Here is a 23702-nt window from a genome sequence, read left to right on the forward strand (position 1 = left end):
AAATCTGCATATAGAGAGTTTTTTGGTTTTAGCCAGTTCTGTTAGTTGGCCCAATAAGACAAATGTGCAAGCCTCCATGTTTCAGACAGAAAGAAGGGCTCCTGTGTCTGAAAGCCCATCTGATTTCTCTAACCACACTCACTGATCTAGTAAAAGGTGCTGTTTTCTCTTAAAAACCTCATCCCCACAGATATTTAAAGAACAGGTAAGATCTGGGAAGTGCAGCATCTTTATCCCATTTCCAGTACTTTCCTGACAGTTCTCTGCAATAAATATCAGTGTCTTTGACAAAATGGTACCTATATGTATAGCCAGCAGATGTGCTTCTGCTTTTAGGACCTTGTTGACTGTGACTCATTACATTTTTGCATACCAAATGTACACACTTGTCTTTTAGATGGGAAAGATGCTGGGCATGCATGACTCTGTTTATATTTTTATAGAAAAAGATAGCAATGACAGTGTAGCAAGACAAAAGTTTGGGCTGGAAAACAGCCCATTAAAAATGGCAAAAGGTCAAAGCTCCTCTGGCTGCAAGAGGACCCTTGCCCTGGTGTCTCTTTTTGTATCTCCTGCACTTCAGCTTCTGGGCTGTGTGAGATAAGCCGACCCGAGCTACATCTGCAGAATATACTAAAGAAACCTGTCTCTTGAGTTTATGCTTCTGGCACAGCAAAAATAAAGACTGCTGCAGCTATTCCCTTGACCACCTTTATTGATGTTGTAGTTTGAGGTGTTGCTAGCTAAAAATACCAACTGGGTTCCACCTGAACCTCACTCTGCGACAAGGTTCTCTGCCTATGTCTCAGCTCCAGGCACTCCACAGTCAGGGGGTACGTTTTAAGCTCAAACTTATTTGCGAACATACAGGTGGAGTTAAAAAGCCACTTGAGGTCACCTGTTCCATATACACAAATGCCTCTGACATAATGGCCTGACAAAAGAAAAAGGAAAAAAGCAATGTCAGAATCAAAATCCAAATAATTTTGAAAAATTTTATCTGCAAAGACACTATAAATGATCTCCAATGCAACAAACATGCTGAAAGGTCTATTGGATGTGCAATGGGAGTAAGTGTGAACAATGGGATGAAATTAAGAGAGTTACTTCAGAATAAATAAGGAGAAAAATAAGGAGACAGATCAGAAAAGAATCATTACTAATTCAGACTCTTTTTCAGACAAGACTAAGACACAGAAAGGGGAATTTCCTTCTGTCAGTGAAGAGAAACTGATACTTGTACTCATACTAGATTTTCCACTAGATGATTCTGAGTGATATTGGTGTAATTTCACTGATTTCAATGTGGTTATGCCCATGTGAAACTGCTATAACTGAATCTGACTGAAGTTCTAAAAATTTTTCTCCTCCATAACTATGTTATGGATTAAGAATTCTTGAAATAAAATTTGCATTGTTAGCAAATTTTAGTATTGTTAGCATTTTGGTATTCCCTTTCTCGTTCCACTTGGATATGTCAGAAGTAGTAGTAGCAGTGTGCAAAGTACAAACCAGTGACTGAAAATTTAATTGTGCTATACCACAGATTATCTTTTGTCAATGTCATGTCATAAAGTAACATGACGTAGAAAAACTCAAAACTCAAACATAATCATCAGCCAGCAGCTCCTTGGGTTCCTTGTCAAGCTGTGGCTCTAGCAAGCATCAGTACCCAGCTAAGAGCTGGGATCTGTCCAGGTTCACATGGGACATCTGCTCTGCACACTGCTGCTGGATCTAGCACATCTAGGTCCCAGTGTGAGACATACTATTCCCACCCACCTATGAGAAAATTCCCTAAGGTCTTCAAGAAAATAGTCATCTAACTCATGTGAGCCTTAAGCACTGCCAAATATCCCCATTTCCAAAGCTGATATTTTCTATAAAATTCCTGATGAAGAAAATGTTCCAGCTTTCTCACTGTTTACGTAGCTGCTATCATTCATATATGGGCTATGAAGGAGGTGACTTCTTTTTAATATCTTCTCTCCAATGAAGTACTGTCTAAAGATTGTCTCACATTATGGTTAGAGGCTGCAGGAGTACAAGAACAAAAGTTGAGTGATTTTCCCTACATGAACAGGAAGAAGTGATGGATAAATATGTACACATTACCATGACAACCTCCATGTGCCTCTTCCATATCAATCCACTTCACTGCTTTCAAGTCACCTTCCCATGATGCGTTGGGCATGGAGCCTGGGACACCTGCGATTAGGTAACAGAATATCAAGTAATTAGTGCTTTTAACATCTGTGTGTTCAGGCTTATGTCCACTCTCTACGACCTTTCTCCACAGAACTAGGATGAAATACTTAAGAATATGCATCAACCCATGCCTGGCTGCTAACATTTTTGTGAAGCTTCTTCACAGAAAGCAGCTTTCGTGATATAAATGTCAGTCCAAGAGACCTAAACACTTCACTTCAGAAATAAGATTCCACTTTTGCAACAGCCTCAGTAGGATACTGCATGTGTGTACAGTCACTCATGTTAACCTTCCACCTTCCCAATCAGCAGTGCCTTCCAAATGCTATTTGAATAGTAGGCTACCAACACATCATAGCTTCACATGAATATAGGCTCTGTGTAGCACTGCTCAGCAATGAGAAAAACATCCCTGAATTATCAATACTGTTTCTAGCACAAATCCAAAACATAGACCTATACTAGCTACTATGAAGAAATTTAACTCTTTTCCAGCCAAAACTAGCATACTCTATATACTGAAAAAACAATCATTTTCATCACAATGAGATGGGAACAAAACCTGGTACAGCTTGTGTGAAATGCATAATGGCACTGCTTTGGAGTTGTGGGACCTGTGCAAAGGCAGGGATCCTAAGCCCTTCAAATATGACTTTAGATAAAATAAACATTTAACATTTTAATCTCCAGTTCTGACCTCTCTCTTTAAGGCTAATTATCATGTTTTCCTGATTTTATAACTTCATTTAAAACATGGATTAATATAGGCTATTTATTTTGCTGCTTAACCACAATCCTAAATGGGGTGATTTACCAGCCGTTCTGTAAAGCACATTTTCAGCTGGTGACTGCAATACGTGCAAGAAGCCCTCGGCGCTGAAATGGTAGCTGAGAGTGTGTCATCATCCTAACCCTGGGGTTTTCTAAAAAATAAAGGTAAAAACAAAGCAAGGTTTTGTAGATATTTTGTGCTATTTCTATTCCTTTCCTAGATGGCAACAAGTATAGTACCTCCACAGTTACCATAGCCAAACAGCTATTTTGCTTGTGAGCATGAAGAGAAGCACAGTGAAGGACAAACAAGACCATGAAGGCACTGTATAATGTCAGGAGAAACCGGGTTTTTTTGAGAAATTGGATAGGAGAAAGGTTGAGCCTCAGAGTTTTTTTTCTGTTTGCTTGCTTTGCTCTGTGTTTTTAAGAACAGCTTGTTCTTGGTAAGTAAGGATGGTTGTTTGCAATTACCAAGTCACAACTTCTGTAACAGATGCAAAAAGACCATGTGATCTAACAGCAGAACCACCATAGCACTTTGCCATAAAAAGAGATATGTGGCAGCTGTAACTAGAACTTACTACTTTATTTCTCCCTCTCTGTATAATGGGCTGTTATCAAATAAAATAACATGCCCAAAAGTGTGGATTTGTCCTGGGGAAAATTCAGAAAATGTCATTTTTCTGTGGAAAGCATTAAGCTAAAGATAACACTTCATAAAAGACAAAAAGAGGAAGTGATGGTAGGGGAGAGACACTTCAAATAGCCTGGGATGTGCATTACCATCCTCAATTAAAAACCTGTTCATAACAGATGGCAGTAAATGTGGTTTGTGGAAAGACTTGGAAAATGCTGACACAGTGGAGAAGCAGTAAGATGAGTGACAAAACAGGAATGACCCCGGGACATCCACAGAAGCACTGGAAGGCACTGCCTTTCAGGAATACAAAATTACTGACTTCACATTATTCACCATCTCCCAGATCAAGCAATCTAGGCATTTTTGTAAGTTAATTCAAGACTGGGGGAAAGTACAGCTCAGCACTGGAGAAAAAAAATGGATTTACCACATTTTCTTTTAAATGTTTGTTTGAGCAACTGACTTCAGATTCAAAAGCTGTTCCAGGGTCCTGTTTGTATAAATAGTTTGTCTGAGAAGTGGTGGTAATGTGAAAGTTAATATAAACTTTAGCATGAGTTGCTCACTCTTGTTTTATTCAGCTCTCATTTTGCACTCTGTCTCAGTTAGTAGTTTTGTTCTTGTCCCTGAAAACAGGGAGGGAGGAAAAGCCTCTTCATGGGCAGCCATACTGAGTACAGTCCTAGAAACAAGTTTGCCACCACCAAGTCTTAGAAATAGCCACCAGCAGAGCTGCACTGCTTGGGTATGAAGACAGCCACAAGTCACTAGAAAGACAGGCCAGCTCCTCCAGAGCCTTAGTTTCATGTCTTCCCTTGTTAGCGGAAGCTTGGAAGCAGAAAAAACACTGGAGCTCTTCATAGAACAAAAGCAACACAACCTGTTTCTCCTCTAAGTTCTTCCTGGTATTTTTTGCCATTGCAGTTCCAGTGAGAGCTGATCTGCACGTGTTGGCCCCAAGAGGCAGCCCGTTCCCTTTCCTTCTTGCACTGGTACCACGTATTACAAAGACAAACATAAGCAGCTTACACAAAATGAGCCACTGCGCTGGAATTTCTGTAACACACACTGAACATAAACTGACACTGGGCTGGGAATCTTGCAGCACAAAAGGCTGCCTAATTTGCCTTGACCTTCCAAGTCCTCTCCCTGTGATTACAGGATCAAATCAACACGTCAATTAAAACCTAGCTGCCAACAGGCTAGTCTCCACCAGTCCCCTGAAGCAACATATGCTTCCTCATTGGCATCTCTCTCTATTGAAGGGGACAACTTCTTTACACTTCTGTGCCACGAAGTGATTCAAGCTTTTCTCCTGCACTTTATAAGCTGGTGCACAGGAGTTTGTACTTCAGATATCTGCCTGAAATGCTGTACATACCGCCCTTGGGAGTATTATTCTGCAAGACCTGATTGAAATCAACCATAACTTTTGCTGGCCTTTGGAGCTATGTGTTTATGTTCAGGGAATATGCAGCGCCATATATAGTGATCCATGTATATAGTGATCCATGTATAGGTGGGCAAGCACATACCCTCAGCTCTATAAGTGAAGTTGTGCAGCCCACCAGTGTATGCAGGTACCTGGAAATTCACAACCCCCTTTGGTGGCTTTTGGAAAAGCAAGATGGTATAAGGAAGTGCAGGTGGGACTAGTGAGACAGGATGGCCAAAGAGCATGTAAGCCAAGGGGATGCCACGCTGCACCCCTGGGCCTTCATGGGGCACAGCAGCTGCTGCTAAGCAGGAAGGCATGCAGCAGCATCCTTGAATCCCTCACACTGCAATGCCCACCACTCCTAGGATGCTCCTTACCCAGTCACGGGTGCTAATCTTCCAGGAGACAGCTCAGCTAAGTGGATGAATGCCCAGGACATCAAACTCAAGGAGACACAGTGTGCCTTCCTCACTTGCCACTATCACTGCAAACATGGGCTCTCACCTGCTGGGCAGTTTTTCGATGTGAAACAATAGGACTGGCAAAAAATCTGCTGTTGGGCACCACCAAGAGCTGCAAACACCTCCATGGAGAGATGAGCCATGATGGCCACCACAGAAGAGGTGGCACTACATAATGGCCAAGTGGCAGAAAGCACTGGGTGGTAGGTGCCAGGGTGGGGACCTCCGCAGACCTGATGTCCTACCTGGGATCCTGTTGAGCGTCACCCAGAAGTGCTCATCAGGGCTGTAGGTGTCCTCAGACCACGCCAGCAGATCGATGGCACGCTGGTCCCGCAGCACGAGCTCCACGAAGGGGCGAGTGACGGCCACATACGTAGAGCCAAAGTAAATGGTCAGGTTGTGGGGAGGGGGTGCCTTCGATCGCAGGGGAAAGACCTGCCCCAAGGCATTGCGTGCGGCCCCCTCTCTGTGCACATATCTGGTGCGGGAGGTGATGTGGGGGGGTGGCAGCACCCCGGGGGTGACGTTCTTGCCCCCGAGGCCCTTCAGCAGCCGGACGATCTCCCGGTTGGTCTTCAAGGGGAAGTCCTGGCCGCAGGTGTTGAGCACGTAGCGCCAGGGCACGGCCGAGGCCAGCAGGTCTCTCATGCAGTGGAGGTCAGCCTGCAGGCGGGAGATGCCGCCATAGACCACCCGCTCCGCCCGGGAGGCGAGGAAGGCATTGGGGAAGCAGCCCAGCAGGCGCCACACTGCCCGATGGAAGTGGGCCGGTGCCTTGGCATCCACGTGGATGCAGTAGATGTTCTGGGGCAGGTACACTGCCCTGAAGAGCCGCTCGAAGGTCTCGAACTCCTTGTGCAGAGTCATAACATAGGCAATGGGGAAGGCGGCCTCTTCAGCCGAGAGGGTGCGGGTGATGTAGTGGTTCCGCATGATGTACTCCGTGCAACTGGATTCTCTGGATGAAGTTTCTAAAACATTTTCCTTCATAAAGGGCACCTTGTCTTCAATCAGTGCTTTGCAGGCTTCTGCTAACGTTGAATTCGCTGAGAAGTTCAGAGATTTTTGGCTGCAGGACATGTATGTACCACAGCGGGCTGCCCGTGGCACTGGCAGCACCTGCCTGCCGCTCAGGTGAGAGCCCTGCCTGGCCAGCAGTGTGCTGCACACCTGCTTCGGAGCCATGGCCTCAGGGGAGCCCATACTGCCCACCACTTGCTGCCTGCCATGCCACAGCAACATGGCAGTGCCCATCAGTGCTGTGGCAGCTACAAGCAGCCTCACCACCCGCTGACGCCGCATGGCCCGTGCTGCCAGCCTCAGGCCGCCCTTAGCCTGGCCATACCTTCCAGCAGTCCCACAGTGAGGGGACACAAGCGCGAGGCTGACCTGTCAAAAGCACTGCCGCAAGACACCTCCCTCCACTGGGAAGGGCAGTCTTGCCTCCATCTGCAGCTGTCCCAGCACCCAAGGGTGCTCCCAACTCCTGCTGCCTTCATGGCATTTCCAAACACAGCCCTCAGGCCAGTGCTGGGGGCAAGAGGATGTGCGCCCCTTGGGTCATCCCTACCTTCTGGTGGTGGCCACCATGCTTGCAACACTCCTCGGTGTGTATGAAGTCCCCCTCATGGACACAGGGCTTCACTGCCAGCTACATCCAACCTATTTTAGTCCCTTCCAGGCTCTCCAACAGTAAATTAGGTTTGTTTTGATTCGTTTTGTTTTCAGTTGTTGTCTTGCAGAGCTGCAGTCAAGGAGTTAAGCTGTCAGTGTTAGGAGGATGGAGAGAAGCTGATGAGCAAATGCAGATAGGACGGAAACGATCACCTCTTAACCCTGTACGGCAACAGGACTTTCTCTGACTGGGCTCATAAGGCACCACGCAAGAACGATTTGCTCCAAAATCATGGTTTATCTGTCTTCTTGCTTGTCCTGTGAGACGAGTTCTCCCACCTGTTCATGGGAGGGAGGTGGCTGGTAAAGATACGGGAGAGTCCTCAAAAGAAGAGATTTTCTTTCAAGATAAGATTGAATCAGTGGAGAAAAAAACCCCATCACTCCTCTTTAAAAATGTACAGAGGCTTAATTTTGTATTTTGACACCATAAATTTTCATTTCAGTGGGGTGTGTGAATGCAAAAGTATGTGCATGGAGGGGCAAGGGGTTAAGTAACATAAACTCAAGATTATCAGACTTTAAAGCAGACCTTAGAACCTGGAGAGAAGGAAACAAAACCTTCGGGGGGGGGGGGGTAGTTCGGGGGGTGGGGGGAGAGAGGGGAAGTTATTTAAAACTACTTCTTTCCAGACAGCCATCTGAATTAAGGCAATGCTGTCAGGCTGTTGACAGTCATAACACGGCTAAACTGCACCTCATGTCTTCAATCATCTGATGGATAATAATTAAAGAGTCTCAGTTCTAGTACCTTCATTTGATGATGTGTTTTGAAGGAGGTTTTTCTGAGTTGTTAGTGATCCATAAACTAGTGTCTTTGGCAGGGTAGTCCTGCATCAGAGCAGCTGAAATCTACAGGGCTGATCAGGAAACACCTACTTCCCAGAGCAGGAGTGAGCTGGACCTGTGGGGACATGCTGGGCACCAAGGTCAGAGACAGAAGAGCTGCTGTGCAGGAAACACCAGTGCCCACCCCAGCACCCATTTGGGCATGGCTCTGGCAACTTCCATCCAGGCTGCTCAGTCGGGGTGCTGGCAGGCGGGTTTGTATCTCAGCAAGTGCAATGTAGCTTTAGGTGTGGTCAGATGAATTCACTTGTAGGTGAAAGGAGGGGACAGGTTCGGGTGGCCTGATGGGAGTTTCCCACCTAAACAAATACAACGGCTGTTGCCAATTCAGTATCTGGGAACATGAAGAAAAGCCTCTGTTACTGCCACTGGACTGACATTTAGTTGGTTACAGGCATGAGCAGTGACATACATCAGCTGATGCCAGAATTTAGAAAGAAAGAAATCCTTCCTTAAATTACTGTCACCTGATTCTCTTCTTCTAGGAGTTGTGCTGCTTGAAGCCTATGTCTGATAATTTTAAAGATAAAGGAGAATCAAGCAAAGGAACACAAGCCCATTTATTAGCTATTACAGGCTTTTCAAAAAGACTTCTTGAAGACATACCCTTCCTTATCCCATCATCACCAAGTAGTGTTTTACTGAGAAGCAAACAACTGATTGTGAAGCAAAGTATTGCTCCTACTGAAAGCAGTACTTGAATTCCAATGACTGCAGATTGCACAGAGACCAAACCCAACTTTAAGTTGTTTTTTTTCAGATGAATTATAAAATATCTGAATGGTCGATAGAGGACAAAAGTAATTTTTCAGGAAACTCTGCCATGAAGATGGTGGCTTTGTGATTGATGCGATGGTGTTGCAACACATTCCCTTAAGCAGGTTTTGATCATGAGATTACAACAGATTTGTGGGCATGAGGCTCAGTCACAGGAAAATCCCTTTTTTTTTTAATGCCTTATTCCTATGAGAAATTCTTGCTCAATAAGGAAGACTCATTGAAATAATGGAAAATATGATCAAGACAATAAGGATTAGTAATATGAGTAACACTGCAGACATAGGTACAAAATACATCTTTTCTACAACATGGCTTATTCAACCAGCATCATTGTTTGGAATCATCAAAAAGCTTCTGCGTCACTGTCTGTCTTTTGAAAGGTGGACACTAAGCTAAGGAAAAGGAACAATTTTAATAGACTGAACAGAATTACTGTAGCGCTTATTAGTATGATGCTTGCGTTGCAGAGAAGGCTGTCCAAGAGGCTGCCTACAAACAACAGTGGGATGGAGAGGCACCAAAGCAGTTCTGAATTGTGAAGTTGCTGTAGTGAGAAGCTCAGTGCAAGCTAAATTGTCTGGAAAACACACAGGTCTGTTTGTACAAGCAAATGGCTTTATAAAAACTTAAAAATAAGGAATTGGCTGACGTGATTGATTAGCGTTCTAGCAGTGCTGCTCAGAATTTTCTAGTATTATTCTTGTACCTCACACCTACATCCAAGGGATGCGAATGAGATGTTCCTTGAGAGCCACCAGATCTTGTTTGGATGTAACACTACTGCTTCAGATAAACTGCAGTGAAATTTTAACAAAGACAACTCCCATCTCTCTTAAGAAAATACTAGCTTGACTCACAGTATTACCCACCACATGCCTGCTATTACCTGAGACACTGTATGCCAACTGTCTTCCATATTTTTCTGTCTGTCACTCAGCTCCCAAATGAGGAATTGCCATTAGGATGGTGCAGATAGACTTTCAAAGTTTGGGGGTGGTTTAACACTCACCTTACAAACTACCCATCACTGACAAAATAAGTGAATACATTCACAACCTTCATGCTGCTTGGAGAGAGCTGAGGTGAGTCTGACCTTTTGCCCTTACACAGATACAATATGTAACTATATTAAAAACACTTAAAATTGCGGTTAGCATACAGCTAGGTGAATCCTTGGAAAAGCAAGAACAAGCCAGAATGCAACATCATCTTCCATGGAGTCCCAATTTCTGTCATGTTAGTTGCAACAAGAGAAAAAAATTCACTCAAAGATACCAGGTTGAGGTTGCTGATGTTCCCAGTCCCCCGTGCTTGTCAGGAAGCTGCTGGAGGCCCTGTGATCTGCCCATTCAGACCAGGGAATGGTCTGGGTTTGTGGGCTTGTACAGCTTATGCTCCTTTCCCCTTCCCTTCCTCTGGGACAGATGACCCACAGCTGATCACCGTTCTGCAGGCTTCTTCCAGAAACCAGGAATAAAAGTGCTTATGTCCTGGCACTTTTCTCTGCAAATTCCTAGCTTCCCTGACACCAAATGACTGCCAAGCACCACTCATGATCTCTGTATATGAGAGGGATGTGCATGATCAAGGCACGTCCCAGAGGTGGGACCATCCTGTCCATGAGTAACCGGATGAATTTTGTGCCAGCCAGAATGAGAGCAGGGAAGAGAGGTGTGTTACTGTGGCTAATGACTGCATAGCTGCTAACTAGCTTGCGCTCCATGTAAGGGCAAACCACCCCAAACTAGTTGCTGTTGCATTCTGCAGTGATAGGAAACAAAGAATTGCTGACCATGGCACCATTGCTACATCACAGCATTTTGAGGAAGAGAAAGGAATCACATGTTAGGGTCTTTCCATGGAAGCTTAGAAAGGCTGCTCTAGCATGCCAGGATGTGTCTGCAGCCTTGCTCAGTTGCCAGAACATAACTGAGCACTCTTACAGGGCAGGCAATGAGTGAATAATTTTTGTAACAGCCAGTTGTTACATGCAGACTTTCTCTTGCAGCTCGTATCCTGAAGGGATTGCTAATGATTTAACAACTCCTATATTAGGACTAGCAATACTCATTGCATCTCCGCAAAACAAAGGCTGATGCCCCAGTAGCCAAATGTGTCCCCACACTTCCCTACTGTATGCCATAGCTGGAGAAATGGGTAGTGGGATGAAGTTTTCAATGCTGGACTTGGGGTGACAGAAAAAGCAGTGTGTATGGATGTGAACGTTCTCATGCAGGGATTTTTTGGGGTATCCAGGAACAAGGATCCTGGATGAGTGCCAGGACCTGCAGTCTTTTTCACTTACCATCAGGGAAGGAAGGCAATAGAAAAGCATAGCATTGAAAAACAAGTGAAGTTCAGCATGGGGGAACTGGTAAGAAACGGAGAGCAAGGAAAGAATGTTGAAGCAGGCATCACCTAGCTACTTACACAACGTAAGCCCTTTATATTTTGGAGCCTTCTACTAGCTCATACTTGCTGGTGTGTACTTTAGGACCGGTACCATGCTTGGTAGTGGTGGGGCTGTTCCTCAGTTGGTATTCCTGTATTCCCCTTAGCTGCTGTAGTGCACTAGATGGGCGCTAATGTACATCTTCTGGTTTGCTTCCACCAGAGAAGGAATCCAGCCCTTATGTGCTAAGATCATTATCCATAGGAAAGAACAGTTGGATGGAAAGGACTTCAGAAGCAAACCCTGCTCCCGACTACAACATTAATTGTGTAACCACAGTCAGCAAACCAAACTTGCCTATGCAAAGCCTGCCTCCAGAATGCCATGCTCTGTCTGCGCAGCAGCACAGTGCCTTCTAGAGACACACCAGCTAATTGTGTGGTGGTGATTCCTTAGCATTTCCCTCAGTGACAATGCCACATGGAGCATAAGGAGGTTCTTGCTCCTCTTGTTCATGGCTCTGCACAGGACCCTAAGTTGCTCTGATGCGATTTCTGTGGAGCCATACAGTGAGCCCTGGGGGAGCAGCACCCTGCTGGGAATAATCCTTCCCCAAAAGCATTAGAATGTGGGTGCAAAACCCTGTTTCTCCTGATTATGTCTGGGTTTCTTGTTATGCCTAGACTGCTTGTAGCATTTGGCCAGTTTGGATATTACAATACAACACTCCACTGTGCCCATCCAGTGTGCTTCCAGAGGAGTTGTGTCCAAACTTCTCTGTTTCTTCACTGAGTTTCTTGAGTTTTGCCTGCCGTTCACTTCTAAATCCAGCTGTAGCTGTAGCCCCAAATGTAGCAACTCCTGCCACTGTGAGTGGACAGGACCTTCACATTTGCTAGTGAAATGCGCTTCAGGGCTGGCTCTGGGCAGAGGCCCTGTGGAGAAGAGGATGTGTTGCCAGCATCTTTTCGTGACTAAATAGCTAAGACTTCACTTGCTTCTTCAGTGGTATGGCATCTCCATGAATGCTGGTCAAATTTTGAAGCTAAAGAAGACAACTATTAAAACACGTCTGTCCCAACCACAACAGCAGCAGCTGTTGCACATACCCTGGTAAAGCAGGTAAAAGACAATGCCTTGGGTATGTTTCCCAGGCTGAGGTAACAATTCTTGTCTCCTTGTAACAGGGCAGAACAGAGAGAGGCTAACTTACTAAGAAGCTGTCAAGAGAGACTCTGGAAAGTGTCTGGATAAAAGGACATTCTTGCACACCTGAATTTGGGAGAAATTCCTAAATATGAAACCTGAACAAGAAACTTGGAAAACAAGTGCAGGAGACTAGGAAAGAGACTTACTTTGCATATGCACGAGTTCATTCAGCCGTAGGTTTGAGAGAAGGAATGAGGATGGTGGTTGAAGTACTCTGGGAGATGAGCTTCTTATCTAAATACGTACTGCTGATCTCTGGTGATTTATTCCCTGTTCCTGAACACCCTGTCTGGTCATTCCCATAACCACCAAGCCCCTTCAGCCCTGCCAGCACAGTCACTTACAGCATCGTGTAGTGATCCAGGGCAGGACTGATAACAAAAAAACTCTTTTATGCTTTTCAGGCTTGTATTAATCCAGAACCTGATGCCAGCAGCACCTAGCAGAAAGGTCGAAGTAGAAACTGATGCCATTTTTACAGGGTATTGCAGTAAGCTACCTGTGGCACACAGATGACATTTGTTCACCAGACAATGGGGTGGCCCTCTTAACATATTTGTTTTGGCTTTGAGGATGCACTCTTGAATATTTCCTTATAGATTACTTGTCAGTTGGAGGGTGCACATAGTATAAGCTCACAGATTAAAGCAAAGCTATGATTTGTTTCACTGGAATCAATGTGAGAGAACTTGCTATAGGTAACAGCTTTAGAACAAAGACCTGAGCATGTGAGTTTTAAACAGACGAAGTTTGTAAGAGTGATATAACCCATGGGACTGTAAAGTTTGTATCTTGATATCATCATTTCCTAGAAGTTTGTCTTAAATGCAATAACAAAAATATGTTCAACTAGCAGTGTTGCATTTCCCAAATACATCTCATCTGCACTAGGATGGAAATTGTACAGAAACTGTTGATAGCAGCTAAGCATACACAATGCCTTTAAATATTTCTGCCCTACCTTTCCTAGCTCAGATGTTAAAAAATGCCTGTATGCAGGCAGCATTGTAGAAAGTGGCGTAAGCCAGGCTCATGGCTCACCAGCACTGAAAGGGGAAGATCTGGCTCCTGTTCCTCCTCTCTTTCTCATTTTCCTCTCCCATTTCTCACATCTGCATATTCACCCACAGCTTTAATTCATGCTTTACTTCAGCGCTGGCCAGGTTCTTCACCAAGCCAATTAAATCCACATGTTGAGGAAAGTACATTGTTTTTCTTCAGATCAGGTGACTTAAACTGGCAAAGCTCCTAGCACAGGTCTGGTAGGCAGGAGGAAGTAGGAATGATAAGGAGAAAATTTCCTATTTTGGGAACAATGAGCTTTTAGCGCTCAGCTGTCTTGTACACCCACACCCTTAGTAAAGAAATGGGACTGATGCAAAGGTGACAGTGTAACCATGCTCTGTTATTCTGCAAGTGAGCCAGTTCTGAAGATAAAACAGTTTAACCCAATGTGCTAGAGTGTGAGTTATGTATCAGTGTTCCAGTGCTGGCTTTGCCCATGGTCTAGTTTAAGACACTAGGAATATAATTTCATCCTTTTCTGCCTGCTTCTGTGAAAGGGAAATAATAGGACCAATCTCCCTTCTAAGAGCATGTTGGTGTTTCTGAATGAGAAGTGCTGCTATTACTTCTTCTGACCTTTATTTTCCCACTGAACAATGTGTAAGTTACTAATGGACCAGCATATGTGTGTGTCAATGTACATATTGGTGTGTATCCTGAGGGATTATCATTTAGGACTGCCTATATCCCAAGTCAAGCATATGCTGTGACTTTGCTACATGAAAGTGGGGGCAGGAGTTTGGCTTGGAAGAGGATCCAGTAAAAACTACCCTGAAGGACTAAATATCATTAACTTTGGATACACACCTCTCCCACAGCAACCAGAATCTACTTTCTGCTCTATGAAACAGAGAGGGGAAAGGTGGCCCAGTGGTTATGCTGCTGGCCTGGGAAGTGGCAACTAACCTGCACTGTGGTGGTGCTTGCTTCTTGTGAGACCTGGGGAAAGTAATTTAGGGCCAGTCACTTCAAGCCTACATACTTTGCAAATACTTTCCCTTATTTTCCCCTTGCTTCTCTTCCTTATCTGAAAAGTGACTTTCAAGAATTTTCTGTCACACAGAATTTATGTGGGAGATAAGTGGCCTGCGAGAAATACGAAAGATAAGTTAAGACTGTTATTTGAAAACCAACTGAATGGGAATTGAAAGACTTTAGCTTTAGGGGGCTAAAAAAAAAAAAAAAAAATCTTGGTCTTTATTGCATGTTTCTGGGTAATAAGTATGCTATTTTAAGATTTGGGAATCAAACAGTCTTTTTTAATCTTTTATCTGAACTGAGAATGTTGTGACAGTCCGAAATACCGAATCTGTTTGGTTTAGTTTTTTCATGATACAGTGTCCATCCAAACTGGTCCTTAAATGATCTCTTTGCTTGCCTGGAGGCCTCCAACTATTTGTTCAACAGCTGGACAGCTGCCTCACACCATTATCTGCTTTTGATGTGCCTGAAAAGCTGAAAGGAAGTGACCTGGTCAAACTTGGTTAAGAGGTTTTGTTAGAGCCAGGAACTGAGTCCCAGTCTAACACCCCGTGCATTGAGAGGGATGACTTCTCATCCCACAGTCTGGATCTGTCTTGGATACATTCAGGTGAGTGACACCCTGTGCTGTGCTTACAAGTTTGGATTCAAAATCGTGGACAATAGCAGCCCCTGAGTACATCTGTGAGAGCTGCATGGCCACTTTTGGCCAGACACACTTTTGGCAGAGAAAACAAGGAAGAAGAACATATCTGCTGTGGAAATGTTACATCTTTTGAATGCAAAGAGAAAAAGCACAAAAATCGTCATGCCAGCGTGCAACAGTGGAAAGCATACAGTAATAATCATAGAAATATACAATGAAATATGCAGCCTATGTAGGCTACACAGTGCAGTACAACAAATGGCAACCACCTAAAGCTTTCTGTTTGTGAAACAACCAGCTTCTTGGAAAAGTCATCTAACTACAAATAGTATCTGATGATGATTATACCATAAATATCTCAAACAGTAATCATTCGTGCATCTCATGCGTGCCAGTTGTAAAATAGTTATGACAAGAGCAAACACTATTCTCACAGAGTTAAGTGATAATTTGGCCTTGTAAAATGGACCCACAGTCTACTGCTTGGGTTAAAGTAGACATGCTCTGTCCCACTATTAATGCTCCCTGCTTTTGTTTCCCACAAGTTCAGTAAGGAAGGGGTGAAAAGAAAGAATTAAAAATGACAGGAGAAGAAATTTATCCTGTTTCCATTCCTAACAGCCCTGCTTTGAGCTGCTGTGAAGCTCTAGGGAGTTGGGCGCAGTAAAGTCCTACCAGATACTTCTAAAAGCATCAGTGTGCATGGGGGAGAAGTCCTATGCATCTTCTAACCGTTTCCTAGTCAGTTGAACAAAGTAAAACTAATTGTAAATACCTAAGGTGAAAATGAAAATACTGGCTCTGTTTCACTAAACAAATCCTTGACCTTGCACAGTGGGGTTTAGGCAGTAGCTATGAGTACATGGGATTTTTTTGCAGGTGTTATGTGAGAGATGGCATGTGTGTGCCCACAGAAAAGCAAATGAAGACTAGAAGCAGATTCTACCCTGAGCTCACATTATTTTCTGGCTCTGGAGTAATAGATAGGGAGCATTTGAATTCTATTTGTGAAAAATAAAATTTCTCCTAGAAAAAAGAACATCTTGTTGCGGTTTAAGCCCAGCTGGTAACTGAGAACCATGCAGCCACTCGCTCACTCCCCCACACTTCTTCCCCCCCTGGGGGGAGAATCAAAATAATGTTAACTCCCACAGGTTCATAAGAGCAGTCCAGTAACTAAGGTGTAACACAAACCACTACTGCTGCCGTCAAAAATAATGATGATAAGGAAAATAACAAGGGAAGAGAATACAACCGCTTACCACCCGCTCACCAACTGCTCACCACCCGCCAACCGATACCCAGCCCAACCTGAGCAGTGATCTAGCTCTTCCGGATAACTGCCCCCAGTTTATATACTGCGCATGACGTGCTGTGGTATGGAATACCTCTTTGGCTAGTTTGGGTAAGGTGTCCTGTCTCTGCTTCCTCCCGGCTTCCCATGCCCCTCCTCACTGGCAAAGCATGAGACTAAAAGTCCTTGATAGGAGTAAACATTACTTAGCAACAACTAAAAACATCGGTGTGTTACCAGCACTGTTCTCAGGCTAAAAGTCCGCACTGCACCAGCTACTGAGAAGGAGAAAAATGGCTGCTACTGCTGAACCCAGGACATTTGTAAAAAACACTTTCCCTACAATGCTTACATATTTTAATCTTTATTCCTTCTCTTTTCTTCATCTCCATTTTTACGGGTAAAATGTTAACAGCTGAAATGTCCAAGGATTTCAGTTTGAACTTAGATCCTCTGAGTTACTTCTTGCTTGGGCACAGAACAGTAAAGCACATTTTGCACTGCTCAGTCACCTCTCCCTCAGCGGTCAAAAAGGCCAAGTAAGCTTATTTGATAGACCAGCCTTTTTTTATAAGTTATGATCTGATTAAATTTTTCATCTAGTCTTTGTGAAAGTCAGCCTTGGATATATGTCTTTGTGTGTGTGCATGCATGTGCATACCTGTGCATGCACCTGTGTATCTACAGAAAATAGAAGCGACGCAGTACTCACCTGGGATCCTGTTGAGCGTCACCCAGAAGTGCTCATCAGGGCTGTAGGTGTCCTCAGACCACGCCAGCAGATCGATGGCACGCTGGTCCCGCAGCACGAACTCCACGAAGGGGCGGGTGACGGCCACATACGCAGAGCCAAAGTAAATGGTCAGGTTGTGGGGAGGGGGTGGCTTGCGCACAAATGTCACAAGCATGAGAGAAAAGAGAGAGTATAATTGCTCCCTGTGAACGTATCTGGTGCGGGAGGTGATGTGGGGGGGTGGCAGCACCCCGGGGGTGACGTTCTTGCCCCCGAGGCCCTTCAGCAGCCGGACGATCTCCCGGTTGGTCTTCAAGGGGAAGTCCTGGCCGCAGGTGTTGAGCACGTAGCGCCAGGGCACGGCCGAGGCCAGCAGGTCTCTCATGCAGTGGAGGTCAGCCTGCAGGCGGGAGATGCCGCCATAGACCACCCGCTCCGCCCGGGAGGCGAGGAAGGCATTGGGGAAGCAGCCCAGCAGGCGCCACACTGCCCGATGGAAGTGGGCCGGTGCCTTGGCATCCACGTGGATGCAGTAGATGTTCTGGGGCAGGTACACTGCCCTGAAGAGCCGCTCGAAGGTCTCGAACTCCTTGTGCAGAGTCATAACATAGGCAATGGGGAAGGCGGCCTCTTCAGCCGAGAGGGTGCGGGTGATGTAGTGGTTCCGCATGATGTACTCCGTGCAACTGGATTCTCTGGATGAAGTTTCTAAAACATTTTCCTTCATAAAGGGCACCTTGTCTTCAATCAGTGCTTTGCAGGCTTCTGCTAACGTTGAATTCGCTGAGAAGTTCAGCCTCCAAAGAGATTTTTGCGTGTGCAAATTAACAGCATAAAAAAAAATTGGAAGCGAAATACTGAAAATTAGAACTGCAAAGAAGCAATACCTGAGTCTACTCATTGCTGCTCAGAACCATGAGAAAAAGAGTGTCACTTGAAATATTGCAAAGAGGTCATATCAGACACCACAAACTGTTCTGCTGGCTGCTCTTGTTTTCTGCTTGAGAATAGAGGTATCCATCTGATGCATAGCATGCAGCTGCTGTCTTCATTTTCAATATTAATAGTTTCATAGTCATCATTGATGGGGAAGCAGCATAAGTAGCAAACAATGTGCAGACAGAAGTTGCTCCACAGCACCCTGAAGATCAAACAGACATATTGCATAATTACTGCCTAAGCAGTGAACAGCCAGCAGCATATATTTCAGAGTCCCTGAATTCAATTTACAGATAAGTTCTTAACTGCTCTCTCACCGCTCTCCCTCCACGTATCATATAGCTGTAAAAGTTCCTGAGTGTGCACCTCATGTCAGGAAACCCTCATATTTACCTTGTGTATAATTCTTTCTTTTGTTTTTTCTTACAGGAACTTTTTTTAACCACTCAAGTGTATCAGTCATCACTGCTTCAGAATTACAAGATGGCCTGTTCAGCACACTGCGCTACCACGTAAGGCCACCAATAAAATCACATATAAGAAGCAGGAGAATCTTTTTAGCCTCTGAGTTATATCAGAGCCATCATTATTTGCAGTCATGTTTTCTTTATTTTTAAATCCAAAATCTGCCATATAGTTTCTGCCAAGTGTCATGGATGAGTCGTGATGAGCTCCAGGCTTACATCCACCAAAAGGAACTGGGTTAGCAAAACCTGCTATTTAAACTACTTAAGCTAACCTTAGGCTTTCTGTTGAATAATTCTTGTTTCTAAGAGCCATGCATGCATTTAGTATAACAATATACTTATGCAATGAAAGCTTGTGGCATGGCTCTGACTAAAGTGACATACCTGTAGCTCTCTCTCTTCCAATTGTGAGTCTGTTCATCCCATGAGGCAGCACATTTGGGGCATATAAACTTTTTCAACATCATGTCTTTTTGCTCCAATGTGAAGTAATGATAAGTCAGTATCAGATGATCTGAGGTTATGCCTGTAAACATTTCGACTGGGCAGTCCAGCATGTTACAGAAGCAGAAAAAGCATTACCTGCCTTCCAACTCATGCAGACAAGTCACCTCAGGTGCTGCCATGTCCCTCCCAGAAGCTGTATTTTCCTCCCATCACGGTTCCAAACAGTCTCCAGGATTCTCTGTTCAAAGAGATTGAAGGCTGCAGGCAGTGACTTCAACCCATCAGGTACAGTCATAAGCTATAATGAGGAGAGGAGCACTGAAGAAGCTTTTTAAGGGTTTGTGGCCAGAATGTCCCCCAAGAGGGGCACTGGTGCAGGACAGACCTTGCAGTTAGGCTTACCCAGAGACAGCGAGCAGCAGAGCCACCCCTCACCAGAGAATCATCAAGGACAGGTAGGGATGGCTGTGGTCACAGCCGCCTTCCTCTTGGACACCAGTGCCTTTGGAAGGAGGATATCTCAGATGGAGCTGAGGGGCCTGAACAGAGGTGTGCAAAGTTCCAGGGGGTAACAAAGACCCACTTGATTCTGCTGAGAAATCACCTGGAAAATGCTGCCACAGCCCAACAGTATGGCTTTTTAAATGAGGATTCAGAGAGATGAACAGGTTAATGCTTAATGAGCAGGTTAATGAGACCGTTAACCAAGTCTAGCAAAGAAATGCGCAGCAAACACTGCCACGAGGGGAAAACATGGTCCAGCTCAGTTACTGGTGAATGCTGTCCTAGGGAACACGGAGTTGTCCAGAGTGCTTCAAAACACTGCTTCTTCCTAATTTTATTGTTACAGTGAATTATAGCCAGGAGTGAACAATACTCCCCCACCTCACACCTCAGTAACACGAACTGCCATGAACACAGCTGACTATAAGGCCAGCAGGAACTTGGTGTCCTCTGCGCACAATATAGATCAAGTTCATCATCTTCCGACCTGCTCACTGTGTCAGCTAGCTGCAAGACCATTTCTTCCCCTGTGCCATAATATGAGACCTCCATCCAGCTGGAAGGAAAATGGGGAAAGGAAGAAAACCAGAGGCAGGTGCCAACATTTCTACAGGAGTCAGGATTTCCTTGGGGAGTGTCAGGGCAGAGATCACACGTAGATTTTCCAGAGTACCAAAGGTTGATATTGTCCAGGGTACTTAGATGCATTTGAACTGTCTGCTCAGATGCTTTTAAAACCATTTTAGACACTGTGTAACCTGCTGCACAGCTAGGAAAACCTTTAAGAACTTTAAATATATATAAAAAAGATACATATATGTATGCACATACATATATATGTAGAAAACAAGAGATAGGTCAGCTCGTCATAACAATGAAATGCAAGATTTTAACTTTTCCTCAGTGTGCTTCATTGTGGTTTTGTTTGGACGTTCTTGCACAGACATTGCTGCAACACCCTTGCAGCTATCCAGACTAAACATGATCCTTTAGCATTACTAGCCTTTAGGGAAAGAACGCTGCATGATTGCTGCCACTTCTTCATCCTGGTGCCTCGATTCTCTGGAATAGTTTGTATTTGAAAACCTGAATACATGAAATGATCTTGTTTTCTTGTTGATCATGTAACTTACTTGTTTGCTATGAACCATGCTAGTAAAGCAAACTTCAACACCTAAGACAAAACAGCCTCCTTAGGTACATATATATTTATGTTCTTATACGTGTATGTGTGTATATATATGTATCTTTTATATATATATCTAAGTTCTTAAAAGTTTTCCTAGCTGTATAGCAGCAGACAGTTTCCAAGGCACCTAAATGCCTCGGATGATATCCATACATGCAAATGATTGCTGTGGAAAACAAAGCTCTCAAAATCTTTGAGGTTTTGTGGTTTGGGGTTTTTCACTAGTTCTACCTTGTGCTGCTCTTTGTGAGATAAGATCAGTGCCTTGGATTAGAGGCAGATATTGCACACGCACACAGAAAAAAAAAAAAAAGAAAAAAAGAAAAAGAAAAAAAGGAAATAAAGAAAACATCAGTGGAATAAAGAAAGAGTGTGCAATTCACATAAGCCACCTCAACAGAAAAACTCTCAGGTATTAGTGAAGTGTCAGTTTTGCAAACTCATCTGAAGTTTAGATGCAAGGAGCAACCAAATCGAGATGTAAATCTGAACTATATTATGGCAAATGTCTGTGAAAAAGCAGCAAGGTCCCGGAGACCTTGTGATGCCCATGGGTTCTCCTGCTGTGGATTGTATTGGACTTCAGCATATTTCGGGTGCAAAAGCAGAGTTACTGGACAAAACGATGATAGCAGATCAAATTTACCATGCTACTTGACAGAGGCTGTGTAAAAGGGGTCTGTAATGGTAGAACTAAAACTGTTGATGACTGATGCTTGCAGTGCCGCTCCTTTCTATTGTTCCCTGGACCTGCATTGTAGCAATTCTTGTTATAACATGAGAGGAGCATGTTTCTCTACATTCTGTTAGCATTACCGGTGTGGCTCCTGTAGTGGAAACACACTCCTCAATAGGGCTGGTGATTGAAATGGCTTCACTGTGGATAAATAGGAACAGACTTTTCCACACCACAAAGATAGAATCTTAGGAATATAGTTCATACTCAGTAAACTTCTGGTCTTACTACATAAAGATAATTGGTTTCAGCTAATTTGTTAGCTAACTTAAAAAGCAAGATGCACAGTGTTTGAGCATCAGTTTTTAGTTCTTGTTTGGCCTTGGTCAGTAGTGACAAACATCATGCATTTCATGTCAATTTGGGGTCACTTGGCATTTTCTATTCTATTGTTAGGACTAAACTATCTGTATCATGACATTCTTTTTCACAACCCTCACATGCAAAGCTGTCAGTCTGCACTGGCACTAATGTTAAAATCACAGAGAAACTATTATGAGCTATTCCCCTCAGTGTCATTTTTCTGATTAGGAAGTGAAGGTAGCCACAGCCCACTGTTTTGTGCCTAAGAAAAGGATGTCCTCATCCCTCACACATCCTCACAACAGGATGGAACTTCTTTGATCTTGTGCTGATCAGGGATGTCATGCGATGCGCACAGTCCCCCTAAAACTCTTCTCTCAGAGCTGCCCTGCCTGGCAGCAATCTTCTCTAACACATGCCTTACTTACATGCCCCTCCTGAGCTGGAAGGTATATATGCGCTCGCAGCCCAGAAAGCCAATCGTTTCCTGGGCTGCATCAAAAGGAGCGTGACCAGCAGGTCGAAGGAGGTGATCCTGCCCCTCTACTCTGCTCTTGTGAGACCTCACCTGGAGTATTGTGTGCAGTTCTGGTGTCCTCAACATAAAAAGGACATGGAACTGCTGGAACAAGTCCAGAGGAGGGCCACGAGGATGATCAGGGGACTGGAGCACCTCCCGTATGAAGATAGGCTGAGAAAGTTGGGGCTGTTCAGCCTGGAGAAGAGAAGGCTGCATGGAGACCTCATAGCAGCCTTCCAGTATCTGAAGGGGGCCTATAAGGATGCTGAGGAGGGACTCTTCATTAGGGACTGTAGTGATAGGACAAGGGGAAATGGGTTAAAACTTAAACAGGGGAAGTTTACATCAAATATAAGGAAGAAGTTCTTTACTGTGAGGGTGGTGAGGCACTGGAATGGGTTGCCCAGGGAAGCTGTGAATGCTCCATCACTGGCGGTGTTCAGAGTCAGGTTGGGCAGAACCTTGGGTGGCATGGTTTAGTGTGAGGTGTCCCTCCCCATCGCAGGGGGGGGGCTGGAACTTGATGATCTTAAGGTCCTTTCCAACCCTAACTATTCTATGATTCTATGCACTGTATAACAGAGGGAAAGAGAAAGCAGAGTCTGAACACAGGAGCAGTTAAAGTTTATTCCTACCTCTTCTCCTCTGCCCCTGCTTTTTCCTGTTCAGAGCAACCACTGCTATTCCTGTACTTCCCAGCCAGCCACAATCTGACTATTCAAAGAGAAGAAAATACAAGTGTACCTTAAACAGAAGTTCCCACGCAGACACACTGACACCGGACAGTCACAAGGCAGCAGCACTGGCAGCAAATGGGAGGAGAGATGAAATGGCATATGAAGGCAAATGCTAGCTCAGCTCACACGGTCCAGTAAAATCATCCAGTAATCTAAGCGTATGCAGTCAGTGAGCACATCTGTCTGCAAAACAGCAGGGGCCAGACAATACAGCATCTCATCTGCTTTTGTCTTGTGATGCTTTCAAGCTCCAGATGCAGAGCTTCTTACGCTGCAGGAACTTCACGGCTTGTCTGAATTTGTGGTAGTCTTTTAGCTATAAAGGTTTCAGGAATAGAAACACTGCCTAGTCTCTAGCAGAGCTCATTTTGCAAGTCAGATATGCTACTGGTACTAAGCGGAGCACTCTACTACTCCCTTCTCCAATTAATTTCCAACAGGGACATGTGTGCAAACTTCTCCTCATCGGCTGCTCAGGAGCAACAGCACGGCATTCTCTTCCCACCTCATTTATCTTCCTGCACAGAAAAAGCAAGACATAATTAAACATGTCCTAATAGAGGGCAAGCAGGCTGTGGTGGCAAAGCTGGTTTTCTTCTGTTAAATATGTCTGGATTTTATAGATGACACTGCTGTAGTCAAGGCACTGTGAGAAATCTGTTTTCTTATTACAGATTAATGTACAGTAAAGTACAAATGTACATGTGCAGCTA

The 23702-nt window shown here is 44.4% G+C and overlaps 2 protein-coding genes across 2 annotated transcripts; both read right to left on the reverse strand.

Annotated features, from left to right (window-relative positions):
* Positions 1-743: 743 nt before the first annotated feature.
* Positions 744-6529, reverse strand: LOC136009249 (N-acetyllactosaminide beta-1,6-N-acetylglucosaminyl-transferase-like). The gene is made up of 3 exons (XM_065669288.1): positions 5767-6529; positions 2116-2208; positions 744-934 (listed from the first exon to the last, which is right to left on the reverse strand). The coding sequence occupies exons 1-3, from the start codon at positions 6512-6514 to the stop codon at positions 744-746; spliced, it is 1032 nt and encodes a 343-aa protein (XP_065525360.1). The 5' UTR covers positions 6515-6529.
* Positions 6530-16173: 9644 nt separating this feature from the next.
* On the reverse strand, positions 16174-18048 carry LOC136009040 (N-acetyllactosaminide beta-1,6-N-acetylglucosaminyl-transferase-like). Its single transcript, XM_065669126.1, has 2 exons — positions 17127-18048; positions 16174-16238 (listed from the first exon to the last, which is right to left on the reverse strand). The coding sequence occupies exons 1-2, from the start codon at positions 18046-18048 to the stop codon at positions 16174-16176; spliced, it is 987 nt and encodes a 328-aa protein (XP_065525198.1).
* Positions 18049-23702: the final 5654 nt, after the last annotated feature.

This window comes from Lathamus discolor, chromosome 2 (assembly GCF_037157495.1).
Source record: "Lathamus discolor isolate bLatDis1 chromosome 2, bLatDis1.hap1, whole genome shotgun sequence".
In the NCBI taxonomy this organism is placed as follows: domain Eukaryota; kingdom Metazoa; phylum Chordata; class Aves; order Psittaciformes; family Psittacidae; genus Lathamus; species Lathamus discolor.